The following is a 21,864-nucleotide window of genomic DNA, read 5'->3' as shown; positions in this document are numbered from 1 at the left end:
TTTTCTTTGTTATTTCTACAATCCTCGAAAAGAGTTAATTGGTAAGATTACATTTTTGGGATAAAGCATGCACGCACACGCGGTTTGTGTCGAGTCCTCCGTCGAACCCCAGGTTAAGAACCACCGCTCTAAATTGTCCACTGTTGTGAATGTGAGTTTGAATCTGTCTATATGTCCCCAGCAATTGCCTGGCGACTCCCGCCCAAACTCAGGTGGGGTAGGCTCCAGCTCACCCGCAACTCTAATGAGGAAAAGCACAATAAATACATTAATGGATGGAATGTATTTATTTATATTAGTACAAATCTTGTTAAGGTACCCTGATGTCACCTCGAGAGATTCAAAAAGTAGTCTCAAGAGGTATATGTACAAAGCAAAATTGCCTGATATTTTTCTTAAATTAATATAACTGTAATTATATATTATGTACAATATACAGGGGTTCCTCGGTTTATGAAAGAGTTCAGTTTCTGCGGTAGCAACATAACTCGAATTTGTATACCAGTCGGAACCGCGCTGTTTTTATACAAATATTTGTATTTGTAAATACTTGTAGGCCATAAATATAAAACATTTAAATGAAAAACAAAGTACAGCAGAAACTTGCCTATTTTGAACATTACCCCATGCTTAAATAAAATAAAAACTGTACTTAAATGATTCAATTAAAATATATTGTACATAGAAGTTTCATAAAAATTGACCTTAAATAAAAGTTTAAAACATTTATCAAATGCAATGGTATTTACTTTTTTTTTTTTTTAAATAACGAACTAGTCAGAATGTACAACCAAGGAGGATGCTGTTCAGGCTTCTGATTGGCTAAATAGCCCTCAACAGCAACAGATGTACAGTATCTGTGGATTTAGCAACACATTCTATAGTGGGAAACGGAAGACCATTGTTACTTTCTTAATTACTAACTTTGCTTGTGTTGGCACCAAATGCTAAAAGTGATTCTCTCTCTAGAGACCTCCCATTCAATTGCTATGATTCTGTGTATTTTCATGTTCTCATTGAATCATTTTCCCACTGGCCAGGCTAAGGAAGGAGCAGACCAAGATGGCCGCAAGTCCTTCATCAAGAGGGTCTCCAAGGCGACTGAGGCAGCAGACGTTCCCTCGGGGGCTGATGCTCAGCTCCTCGATCCCATCAGCGAGGAGGATGAGAAGCTGGACCACAGCACGAGCTCCAGGAACAACACGGCGGGGTCGCGCTTCCGCAAGCTGTCCAGCGATGACGACTCGAGCCCTGAGGAGGCCGACAACACCACGCCGCTTCTTCAAAAGGAAGCGAAAGCCAAGTCTTCACATTTCCTCACTAAAGGTCCCCTGGATCTGAAAGAGTCCAGTGACAGTTCCCCACAGGAGACAGCAGGAGAACCCGGCCTGGCGAGGGGAGCGGCGAGGCCGGGTGTGATGGAGCTGGAGCTGGAGGGTGTGGTCAAGAAGCGAGGCCTGCTCCCCAGCAGCCTCAGCTGCCTGCAGGACGCCGCTGTGGCTCGCATGTCCATCTGCTCCGAGGCGGCCTCCGAGGCCAGCCTGATGACGAGCAGCCCGGACGAAGCGTGGCCTCCCGGCGGCCTGAGCAACCTCAACCGCAGCGACAGCGACACCACGCTCGACAACAACACCAGCGACGCCAATTCCAACACCAACAACAGCAGCCACCAACAACAGCAGTCCGCCACCTCCCTCTCCAGCATCTCGCCCGCTGTCATTATCTCACCGGGCAGCGGCAACGCCACCGTCACCACCGCCACCGTCCACCACAACCAGAACCTGCGCTCGATCAACCTGGGAGACGAAAGGGAGAGCGTCCTTTAAGATTGTTTCTAATCATGCTTCAGTGATCAATGTTGTCATGTGATGAGTAGAATAGAGTTTAGTCTGTTAGGACCCCATTGTAGAAGCTGTGTTACGTGTTAATGATAATAGTGTACTTAAAAACAAAGGTGTTAAACTTGTTTTCATCAATTGCCACATCGTAGTGGCGGTTGCCCACAGGAAGGGGGGCGGTTATAACGATGAAACCTATGTCTAGTAAATGTCTAATCACTTGGGGCGCAGCTCATCTATAGTGTAAACAGGAATAGAATTTGAAAATGTGACGTGGCGGGGCTAGATCTTATCTCTGAGCCTTGAGTTTGACACCTGGGCCTTAAGTTGCCATTGGAAAAAAGTAAATTAGAAATGGAAAATTGTGCAGTTGTTGTGACTTTGTAGCGATGATGTGCATGTGGTGACGGAATGTTACACGTGTTGTTTGCTGGTATCAACATTTCCTCAGTGCTGTTGTGGCGTAATGGACTGTTTTGTCAAAGATGATTTGCGTGCACTCCAAGGCTCTGACATGATGTTCTGTCTCCTTAAATTTGTCAAACTGTTTCATTATTTAAATCAATACACTTTTTCTGGATGTTGAGACCATTGGAATCTTTTTTTTTTTTAATATCATTGCAGGAGAATCTGATCTTTCAAACTTACCTTGTTCATAAAGGATTAGGGCCCAGTTGTCGCTCAGGAAGTTTTCACAGTACAGGCCGTCGCTATATAATCGTCCGATAGATGGCGCACTTTCCCAACAAAATGTACTGCGCGCTGGCTGCACAGATGCAAGCTGTCAAGCTTGTCAGAGACCCCCTCCCCCTTTCTAAAGGGGTACCTACAAGGGTCTTTTGAGGACACTAATAAGGCACTTTGAAAAGGTTTTAAGCATCTTCATGTTTTATCACACATTATACAAATTTGTATGTGTTACTCGGTTCTGTTAGATTTTTTTTCTTTAGGTCGAGCCTTCCTGTGTGTAGGGTTTACATGTTCTCCCTGTGCACGTGTGGGGTTTTTTTTTCCAGGTACTTTGGCTTGTTCTCACATTCAAAAAACATGCATGTTAGGTTCATTGAGTACTATAAATTGTCCACAGGTGTGAGTGTGAATGGTTGGTTGTGTGACAAGCAGTCTACGCAGGCTCTGGACCAACTCACCCTTGACCCTAACGATAACAAGTTCATGGATGAATGGAATATACAGCAGCAACTTTAGGTACACTTGCACATGAGTACCATAATGTCTGCCTTTTCTGATTGACAACTATCATATTTGCAGATGATTTTTGTTTGCAAACAGTCTCATTTTCCATTCAAAGTTCAATTTCCATAATTGTGCACTATTTTTCACCTTACATGTATTCTTCCTAACAACACAACCGACAGCCCTTTAGCTTGAATGCCTCGGCCTGTCACGCTAAGCCATCTAATCCCATTTACTCTACATGGCACCCAAGGAAGTGAAAGTGCAGTCAGCGCGCCCTACATAAGCGTTTATGCAAGCGTGCGCCCCGAGGTGATGCTCGCCTCGCTGAGAGTGGCGTACCGTCTTGGCACCATTCTGGGTTACACAGCGATAGTTTGATCAGGACACTTTGTTGTTGTTTTGTAGAGAATTTTTGATAGTGTGCATGTGGCTGACGCACACTGAAAAGTAGTGGTGTGAAACCTTTTTCTGGTCATTTCAGTCCTATGCAAACCATACTAAATTTATGAAACAATTGAACAGGTAGATTTTTGGGTCTTTTTAAACTGTTTCTCATTTTTAGGGTTACACAGTGGACAGGCTCAAATGCTCTGGTGGACCACAGAGGCCCAGGAGACATAGGTTTCGCACCCTCAGCGTGACATAACATGTTTTCACACCCCCACCCCCCCAAAAAAAATGAAAGCATGCTTGAGTTTATTTTTTTGATTTATTTTGTATAAAAAAAAGGTACAATTTACATTACTTTTATAAAAAGTTTCAGCATAAGTACAACATTACACTTTTTTTGCAGAAACACCTGCAACTATACAAGATCGACTCCCGAGGAGAGTTCACAAGGTGTCATTCTTTTTCAGTTTCCTTCTTTAAACAACATCCAGTCCTTCATGTGCCAACAATCCTGCCAAGACAAGATGAAACTTTTTTTTCTTTTCATTTTTTCAACAGTAAATAACCAAGTTCCCACCTCCGCAAAAAAGCGAAGACTTCAACAAAGGGAGAATAAGAGGAGGAATGAAGGGGGAATAGCAATAATAATCATCTTCATGACAATCTCATTTTTCCTCCCACAACTGGGAATATAACGTGCCTTCCATTTCCAGAAAGGACTCACCAATAATAATTAAAAAAATCTTTTTAAGTTAAATAATAATAATGCCAAAAAAATAAAAAGCACATCACATCATAAAGATTGTCCCATAGTAAGCAGAAAGTCTCATGATGGAAGGAGGAAAAATAATCCAGCAGGCCTGGAGGAGGACAGAGGTTGTTGGATGGATTTTTTTTTGTTGCTTTTTGACTTTTTTTTTTTTTTTTCTCTCTCCTGAAGGAAGGGGGTGGGGGAACCCCTACATGCTCCCCAGGTCCTGTGAGATTCTCTTTTTTCTTTCTTTTTTTTTTTTTTTTTTTTTTTAACGCGTCTTGACCAAACACCTGCAAAAGATTGAGAGAAAAAGAAATAGGCGTGTTTAGAAAAAAGGCAAACAGGGCAGCGAAAGAGATCCGGACAGACTGGCGCCAGGGAGGAAGCCGCACACTTTTTTTTATTTTTTTTTTAAACATTTAACCAAACACTCCCAATACTAAGCAAACCCTGCGCTCCAGATGTACACACACATACACACTCGCACACAAGTTTAGCCTCCAATCTGGGGAAGAATCATCGTAATTGCCGCTCAGCTGGCGCCTACCCACTTCTTGTACCAATTATGTGCAGACATGGTAGAAGCGAGCAATCCAAAACAGCCATTATTTTCCTCTCTTTACAGATGCCCTTCATTATAGATACGAGAGGCTACAATGCGACCCTGACAACTGCTACTTTATTAACCCCTAAGCGGCCTGACAAAGCGGCTATATCGCTATACTGCAGCTACGATTAGAATGCATGAAAAGTAAGCATATGGGATCCTCGCTGACAGGATGCGCTAGCATATTGGGACACGATCGGAGCAAATGTTGCTGGTCGATTGGGTTGCAAATTTCAAAAAAAATAATTAAATTAAAAAAAAGAGAGAGAGAGAGAGAAAAAAAGCCTTGTACTTGGCCGGCATGCGTGAGCAGACAGGAGTCCAGACTACTCACCGCCTTTAGCGATGCAGAGTCCGGCTGTCATCTGTCGTCAGCTCGGATGGCAACTCGGGAGACTGCAAACAAACAACGAGCGCACCAAATGTTATTTCCACGCCGCGTCACGCTTCGCAACGCGCGCCGGCCAAGAGAGGGCCGCGCGACTCGTACCTGGAGCGAGAGGATGCTGATGTCCGTGTTGAGGGTGGTCAGCGGGGTCCTGGATGCAGCCGGAGGAGGCGCCCCCTGGCCCGGCCGCGCGGGGTGATGCAGGTTCGACCCCAGCGCGACGTTGGAGTCGAGCGCGATCTGCAGGTCCAGGATGTAGTCGATGACGTGCTGCAGGATTTCCATCTTGCTGACGTTCTTGTTCTGCGGGATGCTGGGCACCAGCTCCTTGAGCTTGGAGTAGCAGTCGTTCATGTTGTACAGCAGGCTGAGCGGGTCGTCCACCGGGGTCTTGCTCCGCGACAGACCCAGCGAGTGCTCCGACAAGGCGGCGGTGTTTTTCCGGAAGGACCGAACGGGGCTGATGGCTTTCATTTTATTTTGTTGTTTTTAAGTTAAATTCGATTAAATTCAATCGTATCACGCGAGTTTTTGTCTTGGGTGTTGCTTCTTTTAAGTCCAATGTGGTCAGGCGATGGTCGTTCGGACTGGATTTTATGTGCGGCGGTGTGGTTTATATAGACGGCAGGTCGGCAGCGACGGGGAGGCGGGACCGAGGCGCCGATTGGTCACGCCCGACGTGTCACTCCAAGGCCGCTCGGTATCCTATTGGCTCTATGCGCGACACACCCGCCCCTCTTCCGCCTCGTTACCGGGGCAACGCGAGCGGGGAGGCGGGGCCCCAGAGGGCAGCCTCGCCAGCTCCGGTGGGCAATTTGGAAAATGAAGCGCTTACCTGTTTGTGATCAAGAGAATTAATGCCGCACAAGGCTCGCAATTGACTTTGACAAGGTGTGGCCAATAACTGCACAAAGGCGAGGTGCTTTTTATTCGCTCTGACTAGCTTTCCCCAAAGTAAAATAATAATAAAATAACAACTCTCTCTCTCGCTCATGAAAAACAAAACACAAAGCGTCTTTTCCAAACTATACAGCGTGTTCGGAAAGTCACCGCATGTGCACTTATTAACGGACGTTTCAGTAGAAAACACGATATGTACCTCCTCCTCCTGAATTCTTAAAAAAAAAAAAGTCTTATAATAAAAGCGCACGGTGACTTTCCTTTCCTTTGTATGTTGTGTGTGTGTGTGTGTGTGCGTTTGTGACAATGTCGTTCAAAAAAATAATTATAACGGCTTATGAATAGTTTTCTGTGTTCCCACCCAAACGAGACCAGGCGCGCCTGATTAATCCCCGCAAGTCCGCACCGGTGTGAACTTTCTGTGTGGGAATGCAACATGCAACGCAACGGTCAGACCCGTGGGAAAAACTTGTACGTATTATACTTGGACGTTCTTATTATTCATCGTATTTCGTGCTTGTGCGTGTCAATATTCTGCTATTTACAGATGCATTCCATGGGTTTGCACAGGAAACACGAGGGTACCCGACGACCACCTTATTAGGTACACCTGCACCATCCAGTCAGCTCTAGCACAAGAGCGGCTCCAAATGGGTTCAATAAGTGTGGTTTGCGCTGCAAATTACCTGAGGCGACGTGCCCAAAAATAAAGACAGTCTCAGCATCATGCAACGCATTTGTACACCGGATACAAAACAAATACTGTGAAATGAATCCCTCTCCGATGTCAATCAAAACTTGCAGGTGTGCGTTACCTTCACCTTTTAATCGCGTTTGCTTGATTAAAAAAAAAAAAAGAAATGCAACCAAACAATTGAAGTAAATGGGCAGGAATGTCAGGCTATCACGTGACCCCATCTGCTGCACCTCATCTTTATAATGACGCATACGCAAATGAATGGTGACAAACAAGCTACTGTACATGCAGGGGCCGTAATTTGAGTGTGGATGTACGTTACACCGCGTCATCTATCAGTTCACCTGCGCCAACGCGGTAGTAAAGTCCGTGTATATTTCGTAACCTCGAAACGTCGTAAAGCGAACACACCCCGTGTAGCCGCCGGTGTACTGTGTCTGCAGCAGAGAAGCTGAGAGACTGCATGGGCGCAAAGAGCATCAGGAGGAGCTTCTCCCTCTTCTCTCTCTCTCTCTCTCTCTCCCTCTTCTCCCTCTTCTCTCTCTCTCTCTCTCTCTCTCTCTCTCGTTGGAGCAGACTCTCTGGCGCCGCCGCCGCCGTGACGTCACTGGAGTCGCAGCAAGACCCCTCGCAAGCCCCTCGAGGCGCCGCTCAGGCGGTTTCCATGGCGACCACGGGTGTCAATCCGGGGGAGGGCCGGACGCTTCTCAGCTGACCGAGTCGAGGTCCGAACACACACACACACACACGCACGCACAGGCACACGCACACGCACACACCGTGGACCAGAGATAAGTGATGGAATGTTATGTTTGCTACTCTGGTTTCTTCTATTTTTTTTTTTTTTTAAAATTTATTATTATTATTTTTAAAGGAACTATACATTGTGTTTAAAGTCCACATCCTCCATTCAAAATGCAAAGTAAACGAGTACGGCAGAGTACACAATAAAGTCAAACTACTGTACTCAGAGGTCACAACATGCACAATGCAATCCAATACAGGAGCTGTGTGAAATACTCTGCCTTTACAAAGATTATAATGTAAGAGTTGTATTAATTTAACAATATCATTATTTTATATATTTGTATTTTGTAATGTTGGTATTATTTTAAATTTTAAATTTTTTATTTAAATGAGCAATGTCTTTACGGGGGTATTAGAGATCAGTAAATAATAAAAATAAGGAAGCCACGATAATAATAAGCATACGGAATCAATTAAAGAAAACGTTGATCAGCGTCAATCAACACTAAGCAGGAATATTCTCCTTAGAATTCTTGATACAGCTTCTAACAATTGTGAAATTGTAGCTAATGCTGTGGCCAGTGAGTGAATATTCTTTATATCGACTCTATACTATTAAAACAATTGCATTTGTATACAGTATTAGACATCATATTTAATGTCTATTGCAGGAGGCTTGATTGCGTTGGATGACTTTTACATCTGTTTTGATGACACGAGTATTTGGTTCCTGTTTTGTGATGGGTCAGTGATGATTTGTATTCATTATCATTTGAATGTATCTTATATGGCATTAATATAAGCAATATCTGCAGTGGTTTTTATTCTTTGGGTTGAGTTTTCAGTTTAGGTTGTATGAACATGATTTGTAAAGTTTAGAAGTAAAAAAAAACAACATGATCAAATGTCTAAAAAAAAAAAACAAAAAAAAATCTCTTCAAAGATTTAAAAAGAAACTGTGGTAGCCTCGTGTCCGAATGACTTGGAAAAAGTCACCGTACTCTCCCCTGTTTCTCAGTTTGAAATGCAAATGATTTTTCCCTCCTCCATTCTGCAAAAACAAGTGTGTCCTCTTTACGTCTTCCTCTTGTCACGTCCTCGCATCTTCTCATACTCGTGTTAGAGTCCACACTGCGCTCGACCACTCTCGTTGCAGCAGACCACCCTGAGGCGGTGTGGCTGGTCGCTATACGCCCCTCACCAGAATACCAGATCAAAATACAGCACGCTGTCTATCCAACTGTGGGAAATAGGTTGTTTATGACTCAAATGTCTAAGAATAGTGGAAAAACTGTGTGGTTAGACATTGGGAAATGTTAAAGAATGATGGGAAAAACTGTGCCAACTTGACATTAGAACATTAGAATGTCGAAAAACAGTGGGGGAAATGTGCAATGTTAATAAGAACAATACAAGCATGAAAAAACTGTGTGATCAAAAGAAAAAAATGTCCAGTTTAACATTAAATTGTATCAGAAAAGTGAGAAAATTGTGCACTTGGACTTTAAAATACAGTAGAAAAACTTTATAGATACACATTGAAATATCAAGGACAGGTGGAAACATTTTTAATTTTACATTATTATGGCAAATGTCTATGAACAGTGGACTGTGTTTAAAAATAAAATGTCAAAGAGCAATTGAAAGCAAATGTTGTTTGAAAAGTGGAAAGGAAAAAAAATGGGTCAAAAAATGTTCAACAATAAAATCTCTAAGAAAGGTGGAAAGTGTTTGAGAACAAAAGGTCAAACAACTGTTGGAAAACTGTGTGACAAAGGAACATTGTCCAGTTTGACAAAGGTTATCAGAAAAGTGGGAAAATAGTTTTGTGTTTGATGTTGAACTGTCAAAGTACAGTGGAAAAATTGTTATGGTTGACACTTTAAATGTTAAGTACCAGTGAAAGGATTCGAGAACTGTCGGTTTTGACATCAAGATGTCTCTGAACGTGTGAAAAAGACGTTAATGTTTGATATTAGAATATCAAAGAACTGTAGAAAATGTGTGAAAAAAGTGTTTGACACTGACAATAAAATGTCAATGAAATGTGGGAAAAAACAAGTTGAAGGAAAATGGTGCAGTTTGGCATTCAATTGTGGAAAAGGGGAAAAATTCTAGTGTGACCTTGAAGTGTCAAGGAACACTGGAGGAATGGTGCAGTTTGGCATAAAATGTCGAATAACAGTGGACTCACTTGTGTGGTTTGACATTAAAACGTCAAACAACAATGAACAAATTGTGCTATGTTCAAATTGTATGAGAAAGGTGGAAAGAGTCTGACATTCAAAAAAAATGTCTTAAACACAGGAAAACAAATGTATGACTTGAATTTCAAAAGAACAACTGTAATAAATACAAGTTTCGCATGTTTGGCAAAAGTGGAAAAAAATGTGCAGAAAGTGTAAAAGAATAGAGGACAAAATGTGTGGTTTTGACATTAAAAGGAAAAGGAAAAATGTGAAACGTTGAAATGTCTAAGAAAACTGGAAAGAGTTTGACAAAAAAAGAAGACTTCAAACAGGTGACCTATTACTTAGAACAACAAGTTCTAAGTAGCTCACCTGACCTTTATTCCTATAGGAAGTGAGACGGGAGTCTCATCCAACCCAGATTGATTGATCAATTATGTACGGTTCGTAAATGGACGATCTGCAGATTCGACGCGGAAGTTGATGGCATCTTTGCCTGAAAACTTTGTATTTGTCAATGTATGCTTCTGGTTAATACATTGCCTAATCTGCAAATAGCTCCAGTTTGACGTTAAACCATGCACTTTCTAGCCCTGAACCAAAGCATGTCCTCTCTTTTTTGCACCTCTTCTGTACCTCCAGATGGGACTCTCTTTCTCTCTCTCCTTCCCTGTTGCTCTCTCTGTTGTAAAACGAGAGGCACAGGGAGAGATGAGGTAGCCAGATTGGACCAGGAGACAAAGGCATGACCATGGTTGACCAGAGCTCGGCTGGTCATGGTAACTCGAAAGCTTTCCACCAATCGGTGCAATTCAGTTTGGTTCGCAACGTTACGGTACGTCTCGTAATAGTACGGTATCGTTCGCTCGTGCAGGGCGCAGATGTCCGTTGATTGGTAGACAGAGGCGGTGGCCATTTGTGCCCTCGCCAAAGTAGTGGTTAGTCCGCTTTATCTTAAAACCATCAAGACAAACAATTGAGGAGCGAGAGCAATGGCTTTCAAGTGTAAACCTCACCGAGTAACCTTGATCTTGTTTCAATCCCAGAATGCCGTTGGTCAGCTTCCTCTATTCCAAGGGGAATTGAGACCTAAAATGAGGTTATGAGAACTCCTCGTCGAACGGCTCTGGCTTGTTCTTGAGAGTATGTGCGTTTATCCCTTTTGAAATAGCGCCTTTAAACCCGTCGTGACGTTGCGCCGGCTGGTGAATAGCATCTTGGATATTGCCGTGGCGACCTCGCCTCACCTGCTTGGGCGCGTTAAAATATTGCTGGAGCGGCCTGAACGCCTTCTCAGGTTGTGTTGGGGCTCGCGTTTGTGCTAGCTTCACTCTCACCATTCGTTGGCTGTGCAGTAAAATGCTCAGAAAATGGATATTTCAAGATGCGCTGTTAGTGTTGTTATTTTTGTAGTTTCTGACCGTGTGGTGGTACATTAATGTACCGTGAGAGATCATCTAGTGTGTCGCAGGAAATGATCCGATTCCACTTAATATGTCTGAAAATTTTAGTCATGCATACTTGCATAGCGACAGGCAGAACATGGAAATTGTCCTCCACAAGATGACAAATAACGTGTGAATCCATCTTTTGTGACATTTTGTCTAGTGGTGTGCCATTGGATTTAAAATATGCACCTTGGCTCAATGAAGGTTGGGAAGGGCGGGTTTAAAACATTGGCGTACTGGCAGTATGATTAGCAGAAATGTGACAGGTGTCAAATCATGTTAGTGCTAACATTTGTGCTAATCTTATTGTCAGAGTTATGTGGAGTCAAATGATTTAATGATATATATATTAAGACACATTGTAATGCAGACTGGTTTTGTTATAGCAGTATCACAGAGTTTCATTGCCGTGGTTTTCTTACGTATGCTTCAAAACTCTAACGAAGCCCTGGAACGACAACAACAAACAAATGCTGTTTCTTTCAGGACCGGGTCTGTCGGATTAAAGTTACTACACATCGTTGCACTGAAGGATGACAAATAATCTGCTGTCCTATGTAGAAGCAGAAGTAGCAGTTCAATCACATGCTACCTGAGTCATACAGTTATGCTCTATTGTTATTATTATTATTATTATTATTATTATGAAACACTATCCTCAATAGCTAGGCTTAGTAATAGAGCATCATTCAGTCCTTGAACTTGATCATAGTATCGTGAAACAAAATACATGTTGCTTTTCTTAATATATTGAGCGTAATAGCAAATTGTTGCCAAAACGGTTGTATAAATGCAAAGTCTTTGTTGCTGCTGGTTCTGTTTCCCTATAGTGCCATAAAACCACAGTGTCTCTCGCTCTTACTCAATCGAGGTCTATTTCCATAGCATAGAGGGAAGAGAGAGTTCCTCTAGGAAGCACAGAAGTTTTAGCGGAACCACTGAACACTAGCCGATGCCTCGCTCTGCCTTGTGGTAGCTCAAATTTTTCTTCGAAGCAGTATTGACTGTTCACCACGCCGTACAAGTCAATGTTCTCAAAACTAAAGAAAGTAACACCCCACCCAATTAAAGGATATATTTGTTATCCCACTAGACTCCAAAGTCTAATTGAGAGAGGGGCATATTCTTTCCAAACCTCTTGTTGCCGGGCAAAGAGTTGTGCTCAGCTCAATTATACTTGCCCTATAGGCTCATGGAACATTTTTACCCACCGCATCTATTCGATTGTTGAAATGAAATAAAAAAACAAACAAACAAAAAAAAAACAGGGCTCACATTGGGCTCTTCAATTATTTTAAATGGGTAAAATTGATTTGATATGTGTATGAGTAAAGTTGAGTTTGAGCTTGGTCGTGGAACAAATTAAACTCGAAACTTAATTTCCCGAGGAGATAAGAAGAATTTGGTGAACGGTGCAGTAATTATTTTCTCAAGTGGAGAAACTGAGGCAAGGCATCTTTTAGCGTGGAAGTCACTATTTGAGGGTATACAGTATTTACATTTCTGCATACACATTTATTTCTCAAGTGTATCATTGCTGTATCATCTACAAAATATGCATTTACTTTATTGACTTTATTGAATGACTAGTTTGGGATTTGACATTTTTATTTCGTTTGCTCACATGTCCATTTAATCTATACTAAACATTGAAAAATGCTAGATCGAGCAGATCTGGTGGGGCACATACTCACCTGCCCTTAATGCAGAGTCAGCACTGTGAAGGCATCCCGAATGTTGTGGTCAGTGAATGTAGATTTCCCCCCGTTTTTAATGGGTTCTTAATTGACGCACGCTGCTATACGCCCTCCTACCTACTTCAACAGAAAGCCTGAGAACCAGCAAAGCAACCCATTGAATGCGCGTCAGCACACTCCCCCCCCCCCCCCCCGTTGTGGCGACTGGAACGGCCCGCAATGTCACGGCCTCCGTTCGACACGTCTCGCAGTGGCCTCGCATGCAGATTTTCCGCAGCGAGCACGTTGAAGTGGTCAGGTGGATCATTGAGCGCATCACAACAACAAAGGTTCTCACGGCCATAATCCTCTTGGCCTCTTATCGCTCCTCCTCCTCCTCCTCCTCCTCCTCCTCCTCTTCCTCCTCCTCCTCACCCATCTCATCGGCTCACAGCTCAGGATCAGACCGAGCAGCAGCAGCAGCACAGACAGCCTTTACCCTTCACTTAATATCCCCATTACTTTCTCTTTGTCTTGTCTTTCAGCTTATCTGCCCTGCATGTCATTATTCTCCCCCCTCGCTCTCTCTCTTTGCTTTTGACACCTAATCTGCTGTTTCCCCCAACATGGACCCTCGTCAGCCTTTTCACTAACAAAAGCAGAGTCACTTTTGAAATGAAGAGTCTTTAAGGAGCACATTGGGACCGGGAGGAGGGTGAGAAAGTGAGCAGTGGCATGCAATTAGAATCCATCGAGTTTGCCTATTCTGTAAAGCCAAGTGGTACCGCTAATTTTGGATCATTATAGAACTGTTAGGAATGGTAACTCCTGTTTGGTCTGTTTCCCCTGTGGAGTATATGTGGGCAGGAGGTCAACAGTGTAACCTGTCAGGGAATCCGACAAAGAAGAGGACATTGTTTTTGATGTTGGTGGTTTTTGTTTTTTGTTTTCACGGCAATGACATTTTAGGGCATGGAACCAAAAAGAATAAAAAATATGTCTGTAAGCGGAACATTGGGAAACATTATTGATCCATGTTTACACTAAAAAGAATGATCTGAGTCGTATGTCACACTCAAAACAACGACACTACTCCACAGCAATTATGTTGTAGTGTGTAAGTGTTTAATTACTTACATACTGTCTATAAAAATTCAACGGCGGGCTGCGGTGACTACAGATAATCTGCTTGAGCGGTCGAAAAATATTGGTAGACCAACTTGGATACCTGTCAAGTCTTTGCGCTAATGTTGGTATAAAGTTTTTCGCTGCACTTTGATCTGCATAAAAATGATCCGGAAATTAATATTTCAAGATCTGCCATAATAAGACAATGTTGGTTTTCCCGTGTTGATTTGTAGTATCAAAGTGGAACAGCTTGACACGACAATTCCCAACTATAGGAGTGCATCGGCGCCAAAAACAATTCTTCTTAACCTGTCGATGATAACTACTACCAGTAACGACTGGGCTGGCATTTTAGAGCGTTTTCAGACATCTTTGCACAGTTTTGAAAAGATTATTGCTATAAACGAGAAGTAAAAACCTGTTACGTGTTTTATGGTCATTCCTTCAGGAAATACTCTATGTATATTTGGTTTATATTTTAATTTTGATTGTTAATGTAAATATATTTCTTAAACATAAATCATTTCTGTTCCAGGAATTTTTATACATATTATTTGGGAATTATTTTATCTCCTGTATTAATCCATCTGATTTTCTGTAGCATTTGTCCACATTAGGGTCCTCATTAAGATCGTGGGTGACCCTATCCCAGGTATCCCAGGGCACAGACAAACAACCATTCACACTCACATTCACACCCGTGGATAATTTAGAGTTTTCAATTTACATAACATGCCCATTTTGGGAAGAAGGCAACAGAACCCAGGGAACATCCATACAAAGTCGTTCGATTTAAAATGTTTTTTTTTTTGTTTTTTTTAAAATGGTCACTATTACGTGAAAGAGACGTGAAAGAACAATTCACAGCTCAGGTGCTAAAGTAAATACATAAATGGATACCTCTAGTAATAATGATAAAAGTCACCCGTTTGTAAGATTACAAGCACAGGCATGTGTGTCAGATGGCTCGTCGAATCATCTCTCCTTCAGGTGTGTTTTGTGCCCCCCCCCCCCCCCCCCCCCACATTTCATTTTTGCTGTTTGTCAGAAATGAGCGTTTTTTTTCAGTTGATTTTTTTCATCTCAATCCAGTGTGTCTTGCTCCACACTTTACTCAATGACAGGGTAGCAAACAGAGCAAGACCTTTGACAATAGAAACATAAAATTGCATGCCAATTGTACTGCTTGGTGTACATAAATAGGCCACACCCCTTCGCTAAAGCCTGCGCAGGTTAACTACCGTTTATTTTGATATCAGCAAAACAGCACCGACCTTTAGCTTCTATTAGCTTTATTAAAAGAAGCCCCAGAGGGAGCATGCACACGGCTGCTGCATTTTTACGCTCCATGAACGTGCGTGCGTGTGTGTGTGTGTGTGTGTGTGTGGTTTTATTTTATTGGGACTTATTGGAGTAACACGCTAATGGAATTAAGGTGCTGGGTTTCACTTGCCCTTGCCAAGATTGGGCATTAAAAGGATGAATAAATAGCACTCGCTAAGTAGATGAGATGGCGACACGGAGGCGACGCCGCGTTGTTTACGCGGCCCGGGAGCTAGTGAAAGCGGACTTGGAATGGAATTAGCAGACAAACAAGGTAAAATGCTGAACGCGGAGGAAGTTTTCCCCGCGTGCGAGAGGGAAAAAGAAGAAGTGCTGGAAGCGAACCTAACGACAGCCTCTCCACGGAGCACGTGGATTTCTATATTTGCCAGCTAATTACTTAGATGAAAAGCCCAATCAAAAAAAACAAAAACAAAATCCAAACATTAACCAAAAATAAACGGGCGTTTTGTTTGCGTGCTCCGTCAGCTGTGCCAGCAGCGAGTCGTCTCCATTACACATAATTCATGTGATGTTTGTGTTGCTTGCCGGATTAGCTGGGAGGCGTTGCTGTTGGCGCGTGCTGTAAAAGGCTCTCATCTGTATTTTAATGGACTAAGAAGCAGTGGGAGGACATGGCGCCATGCCACAATTACACAGTGAAAGAGGGGCCTCCCTCCTATGCAGCAGGTAATCTGTTTGTGAGAGGCTTTTTAGCCGTATAAATGGAATTAGATGACGCTTCGATGACACATTAAAAAGGCAACAGTGCGTGCCGACGTGTTTACCTCCGAGCATATTCGGAGCAATCCATATTCGGTCGACCTGAATTGGGAATTCTGTGCCATTTTTGTGCCGTGAGCGGGAAGAGGAAGTATAAATAAAACAGTGGAAACTATAAAAGAATGTCAATTAGTAGAGCGCAGACCTCTGCCAATGTTGAGCTGGTAACAAAGGTAAGAAGAAGCAAAAGCATTTGTGTTTGTTTGTCTGTTAGCAGGCTACTTTCTGGTTCACTGAGGTCGACGTAAAATGGGAACAGTATTAATTGAAAGGGGACTGAATTGACAAAAGAGAAATCAGTCACTCATACAAGAAGAGAAAGGGAGAACAATTGTGCCGCGTTGTATTTGTGATAGCCAGTTCAGCTCGTTTGTCAGTTTGCATGTGACTTCTGGTTCACGGAGAACCAAAAGTGGAAGAAGAATGTGGAGAGTGTCTGCGTTTGTTTGTCTGCAAGCTACTTCCTGGTTCACGGAGGATGATGGAGGATCGGATTTAGGGTTAGGGTGAGTCATTTTGAATCAAATGGGCGCTACAATGGCAAATAAGAAAAATCCAATTACTTGTTTCATCAAGATAAACTTCCTGGATGATACAACAGAGGATGATACAAGATGGGCTCCTCCCATATTCACTCAACGGGGTCTCAAGTGGCAATGAGGGAAAAAAAATCACTTCCATGTTTCGTCACGGTAAAAGAACAACAAAAGTGAAAGAAAATTGTATATGAGGTCGCTTTTCCATTTGTTTATTGTCAGGTTAGTTCCTGATTGATGGAGATTGCCATATGATGACAAACAAGGCCCATTTGTCGTCTGGCGTTGGGGGAATGGTTCCATCATAAAAGAGCAAATGTAGTCCTCAAATTCCTCATTTGCATTTGTTATGAAGTAGCCTGGTTTGTGGACAATGACATAAGTTGACGGGACTGAACCGTGCTGAATTGTGGGGAGTGAACAAGGAGCCACCGTAAATGGCCAAATTCACAAAGTGTTTGATCCGTGTATCGACTATGCTAATGTACTTCCAAGCACGTCCGCTTCAGTGCCTTTCTGTGACCAATCCAGTCTCTGTATCTCTGTTGCAAGCATCCGATGACACTCTGCAACACTTTAAACTCAGTGGCCACTTCCCTCTGTGAACATCCTGTTTGAAGCCTCGCAATAGCGAGGTACTGTTGATCAATTGTGAGGTGTCGTCTTGGTCTCATGATGTCAAAACGAAGAAGACTGTTTACATACCAATTCTAATTCAAACAGGCAATGTATTAGTCGATTCATTCCTTCGTTCAGCATTCATTCATTTTGATGGAAAAGTCAGCTTATAATCAAACATTTTCCAATGGAGATGACTGGAAGTGAGCACATAACCTGTAGGTACTTCGCTGCATTTGGAAAGCATAAAAACACACACGCGTACGGCCTAGCAAACACACACACACACACACACACGCGCGCACCACGTTATGTGTTGGTGCAGCGAAAGCTTGCAGATGGCCGGGGCCGCGCGAGGCGGCTCTTTGGAGTCCTTTCACAGCGTGGCTGGAGGAAGAGAAGGCTTGTCTTCTATCAGCAGTGTTGACATTGGGATGGCACCTAATTAGGTTTAGGCCCAGCACAGCATGCATGCTTAACTAGGCTGGCCTCCGCCTCAGGCTTCCGCACTGATCCCAAGGTGACTGCTCCGCCGCAGCCCACCAATGATACTCTTATTGAGAGATCACCATGACCCCATTACGTACGGCTGTTCTCACGGCGATTTGTACAAAATTTACAGGGGACATATTATGGAAAACTGACTTCTATATCAAATTAATTTGCTCCTTTGAAATGAATTGAAATGCTATTCATCAGCCCCCCCAAAGACAAAATTGTTTTGAATTAAGGAAATTAGGACTTTATTGTATGAAAACATACTAATGCATAATAAAAGACAATGTCAAGAACTAAACTGGCTTTATTAGTGTAATTACTGTACGTACTGTAGTATTCATGTGTTGAATGTGTGCCTTTAAGAGGTGCGGCCTAGTCAATGATGAGGGGCTGGAGTCAGTCTGCGTGTGAGCATCTGGGCATGAGTTGTGGTCTACAGCAGCTCCTTGTGAGTACGCTTATTTTGTATTTGACTGTTTGTCCCGTTCAACAAGTGGCTGCAAGTGCACTCGTAACTGTGGCTCTCAACATGAGCACATTACAGTACCTTCATTTTTAAAAAATCTTCACTCAAGCAGGGTCTTGCTTGCTTGAATCTTGCTTGCTTGAATCTTGCTTGCTTGAATCTTGCTTGTAGCTTAAATTTTGGCTCAAAAAGTGACAGCTCATAACTTGAAAAAAACCGACTACTGTAGTCGAGTCCCAAATGCCTGCCAACCCATCAAGTGGGAAATTAAACAACCAAGTTGACTACGTTTTCTTTTTTAGTCATCCTCCTCTGCCACTACACTGTCTTGTCAAAGCGAAAAGGTAAGCCGAGCTGCACTCAGTTTTGTTAAATGCACAGATTAGTGTTCGCTAACATTGTTTACCTCTAATAATCTGCACATACCCGATTTCTCTGTAAAGTTGTTGACGTATGGGGGTGAGTAATTATTTGTTTGGCAATGCGTCTGCGGCTTGTGCCAAATACACGTGGCACTCAATGCACCTTGGCCAGTGACAAACTGATAGAGGACTGCAAGTTTTGGATGAAATTTCAAACTAAGCTACTAAATGCCAAAATAAAAGGTGAAAAAAAAAAAAAGATAAAAGTGGAATCCGGATGAAATCTTTTGTGGATGAATTCATCTTTTTCAATTGGGGAAGCTGCATGTTTACAATAACTTGACAACTAAAGTGGAAAAGCTAACAGGTTCATACGTAAAGCAATTCCCAATTAATATCACAACAAATCAAATGACCAAAGGCAGGCCCCCTCCTCCTCCGGCTGATCGTGATTGGTACTTTCTTGCTCTCTGCGGCACAGGTGAATATATTGATGGGAACCCAGAGAACTTTGTAAACATGTCAAAATCACCTCAATTCGTGAACACAATGTAATAAAACAATTGGCAAAGTAACAAACTGTAAACTGTGCTAACTTTATGGACTGCAACACGTGAAGTTTCCTGCAACCGCTTTGAATGCAGAGGCAAGATATTCGTTCTGATCACGTAAAGACGACAACGTTTCATAGTTGTAACGTTTACTCACGTTAACGTTGCTTATGCAGTATTAAGAATTCCATCAGTCCCAGAATGTTCATGCCCATTTGCAACTTCATTGAACTACATTAAAGTCTTTATGGCTTTTACTGTTTTAGGTTTTATGTATAATGTAAAGCAGGACATGATACTGTGTAATGGTACATTTTTGTTTGTAAAAAATACACTCTTCTGAAGCCCATAAAATATTGATTGAATGAATAAGCATGTATTTATTTTGAGATTTGCATTTGTTTTATCTATTATTAATTTAGTTTTTCTTTTGCCGTTAATCTGTTTTTGTAAAAAAAAAAAAAAAAAAAATACATGCATTTCTCAATGGGACATAGGCTATTTCGAGATTCTAACTTTTTTTCCCCCACTTGCACTGTATCAAAAATCATATAGAATTTTAACAGCAATTTTGAAGAAGCGTGAGTTGTAAATACACAACTGAATTGCACTGAATTATTATAATAATTGCTATTATTTAAACCTGTTATTATGGCTCATCATTGAACAGTATACAAGTGCTAAGGACTTTTGATTTAAATGAGGGTAAGGTCCACATTATTCCAGTGGTTGTTTGCAATGATGTTGCCTATTTAATGACGGACACGTCTCTATATCTACATCATATTTAATCATCTATGCTTCTGCTGTGGTTTAAGATTCACAGCGCGTTTTTTAATGTGTTCATTTTTGGTTTAAGCAGACACGGATGTGTCTATGTCAACATTCACGGTATTTGGGTGACGCCAAGCTCGCTTTGACGGGTACATCCGATCCGTGCGTTCACGCCGCACTCGCATCGGAACATATCTGATGCGTATCAGGTTTTTTTGTTTTTTTTTTCACTTTTGGAAGAGGCCTGATTCCCATCTGAAGATATACAATTTCATGTATTTTTTTCTAGTTATGATGTAATGATTTATATCCCAGTTGTGCCACCAAAAAAAAAACGGAATTGTGTTACTCGATCCATGTAGTGTAAATCCGGCCTTAGCCCGTAACATCCCAAAAAGAAATAAAATTACATAATTGTACAATCGAGCAGATTGTACCCCGAGAGACAGAAAAGGACTTGCACTGTACTCCTATTTCTGAGAGCGTAAAATCAAAACTACTTTAACGCGTCGTTTAAAGGCCATGTCTGCTTTTCATGACATATACCCGCATGCTGGAGTTGTTTTGACTCGCGGACCACATCTAATGGAGCGTCATGTAAGTGACATGAGGTTTTATTTGACTTTAATGATCAATTGACCCTGCTTTGCCAAGGAAAACAAGGTCTTTCATAAAACCAAAGCAGACATACAGTACTCTCGCAATCGAAAAATGAGGAGACGGACAAAACCAAAATAATGCAAAACAGAAGTAACAAATTTGAACCAAATGCCTTTTACAGAGGACAATGAGTTCAACATAAGTTATATATGCACTGTATGTAAAGTATATGGCTTTTGGAAAGTTATAATCTTTGAACTGTGTATTTTATTCAGAAGTGTTTTTTTTTTCATCATCTTAAGTGATAAGACAAAGTGTGACAGAGGGAGGCTGACAGAAGCTCTTGTTTGAGATCCGTTTCACACTTGTCTTCCTTCGCGACGGGGGCTGCGCTTTGTGGGATCATAAACAGCTTCCTTGTGTGGAATCCCCATTTAACACCCCCCACCAACTACCAAGCCACCCCCTCTGATTCCATTTCCGCTTTATTGCCAGTTGGCCTTCATTCAAGAGCGATGGTCAAGCTCGAAAGAGGATATGAGTGGGAAAAAGAGGATGCGGTGCAGCTGAGTGCGTGCTGACTAACACAACACGACACTTGGACTCGTGAATGAGTGCATGCAGCGTGTACGAGGGTGGTACATACTCTACGTCGGGATCTCAGTTTCCAACGGTCCCGACGTACGAAGTTACGAACGTCGCACGTCTAGCTTGTGCAGCTGTGTAAGAAGACATCGTCATGTGGCACAAGAAAGCAGGCTCAGTTACCGTCGTACTTTCCATTTTTCATTTGATAGTTTATGGCCCTGAAGTGTCTGCTTGTCAGATAGCAGGATTACACGACTATTACTGTATTACTGTGCCAAATCTCCCAGTGGAAATTGCATGAATCTAAATGACAAAACTCAGGCACAGTGTTCCTCTATTTCGCGGTTCACCAAACATGGCCCCGCTACATTGAAAATATTTTATGCAATGTATACACTTGTCTGTCATGTAAATACCTGCTATATTGTGAACATTTGCAAATTATAGCACTCTTTTTTGTTATATACTGTATACACATACTTACTATAATGCCCTCGCGTGTGGGAAAGGAGAGCCATAATTGCTGATACAATTTTCAGCCCTTTGTTGAATGCCGGGAGAACAGTAAAAACATAGTGGTACCTTGAGATACGAGTGACCCGATTTACGGGTTTTTCAAGATACGAGTCATCATTTGGCCGATTTATTTTTATTTTTTTTGCCTTGATTTGTGAACGCAAACTTGAGGTACGAGCGCTGTATGGTAGCAGTGAACTCATCTCACTTCACAATAAGCAGCACTTTGGAAAGTAGTGAACAATTCTTCGTCTTAAAAAAAAAGAGGCTTCAAGCTATTTAATGCTACT

At 42.1% G+C, this 21,864-nt stretch overlaps 2 protein-coding genes across 10 annotated transcripts in view; one reads left to right on the top strand and one right to left on the bottom strand.

Moving 5' to 3' along the window:
* Positions 1 to 3,554, top strand: part of kidins220a (kinase D-interacting substrate 220a) — a 57,196-nt gene extending 53,642 nt beyond the window's left edge. For all 9 annotated transcript variants that reach the window (XM_061793894.1, XM_061793895.1, XM_061793893.1 and 6 more), the window contains one exon: positions 1,041 to 3,554. In XM_061793894.1, coding sequence (XP_061649878.1) covers positions 1,041 to 1,826 — 786 coding nt within the window. In that variant the 3' untranslated portion in view covers positions 1,827 to 3,554. The remainder of the gene's footprint in view (positions 1 to 1,040) is intronic.
* A 171-nt stretch (positions 3,555 to 3,725) lies between these two features.
* Positions 3,726 to 5,782, bottom strand: id2a (inhibitor of DNA binding 2a). Its single transcript, XM_061793899.1, has 3 exons — positions 5,277 to 5,782; positions 5,121 to 5,182; positions 3,726 to 4,469 (listed from the first exon to the last, which is right to left on the bottom strand). Exons 1-2 carry the CDS (start codon positions 5,646 to 5,648, stop codon positions 5,126 to 5,128), a joined length of 429 nt encoding a protein of 142 aa, XP_061649883.1. The 5' UTR covers positions 5,649 to 5,782; the 3' UTR covers positions 3,726 to 4,469; positions 5,121 to 5,125.
* Between the last annotated feature and the right edge of the window lie 16,082 nt (positions 5,783 to 21,864).

This window comes from Phyllopteryx taeniolatus, chromosome 13 (assembly GCF_024500385.1).
Source record: "Phyllopteryx taeniolatus isolate TA_2022b chromosome 13, UOR_Ptae_1.2, whole genome shotgun sequence".
Taxonomy (NCBI): Eukaryota; Metazoa; Chordata; class Actinopteri; order Syngnathiformes; family Syngnathidae; genus Phyllopteryx; species Phyllopteryx taeniolatus.
The sequence above is the reverse complement of the archived record's forward strand: the minus strand, read 5'-3'. Positions and strand labels throughout refer to the sequence as shown.

Coding starts and splice junctions, on each gene's coding strand:
- id2a (XM_061793899.1), bottom strand. CDS start 5,648: ATGAAAGCCATCAGCCCCGTTCGGTCCTTCCGGAAAAACACCGCCGCC. Junction 5,183..5,276: donor TCAGCATCCTCTCGCTCCAG/GTACGAGTCGCG, acceptor GTTTGTTTGCAG/TCTCCCGAGTTGCCATCCGA.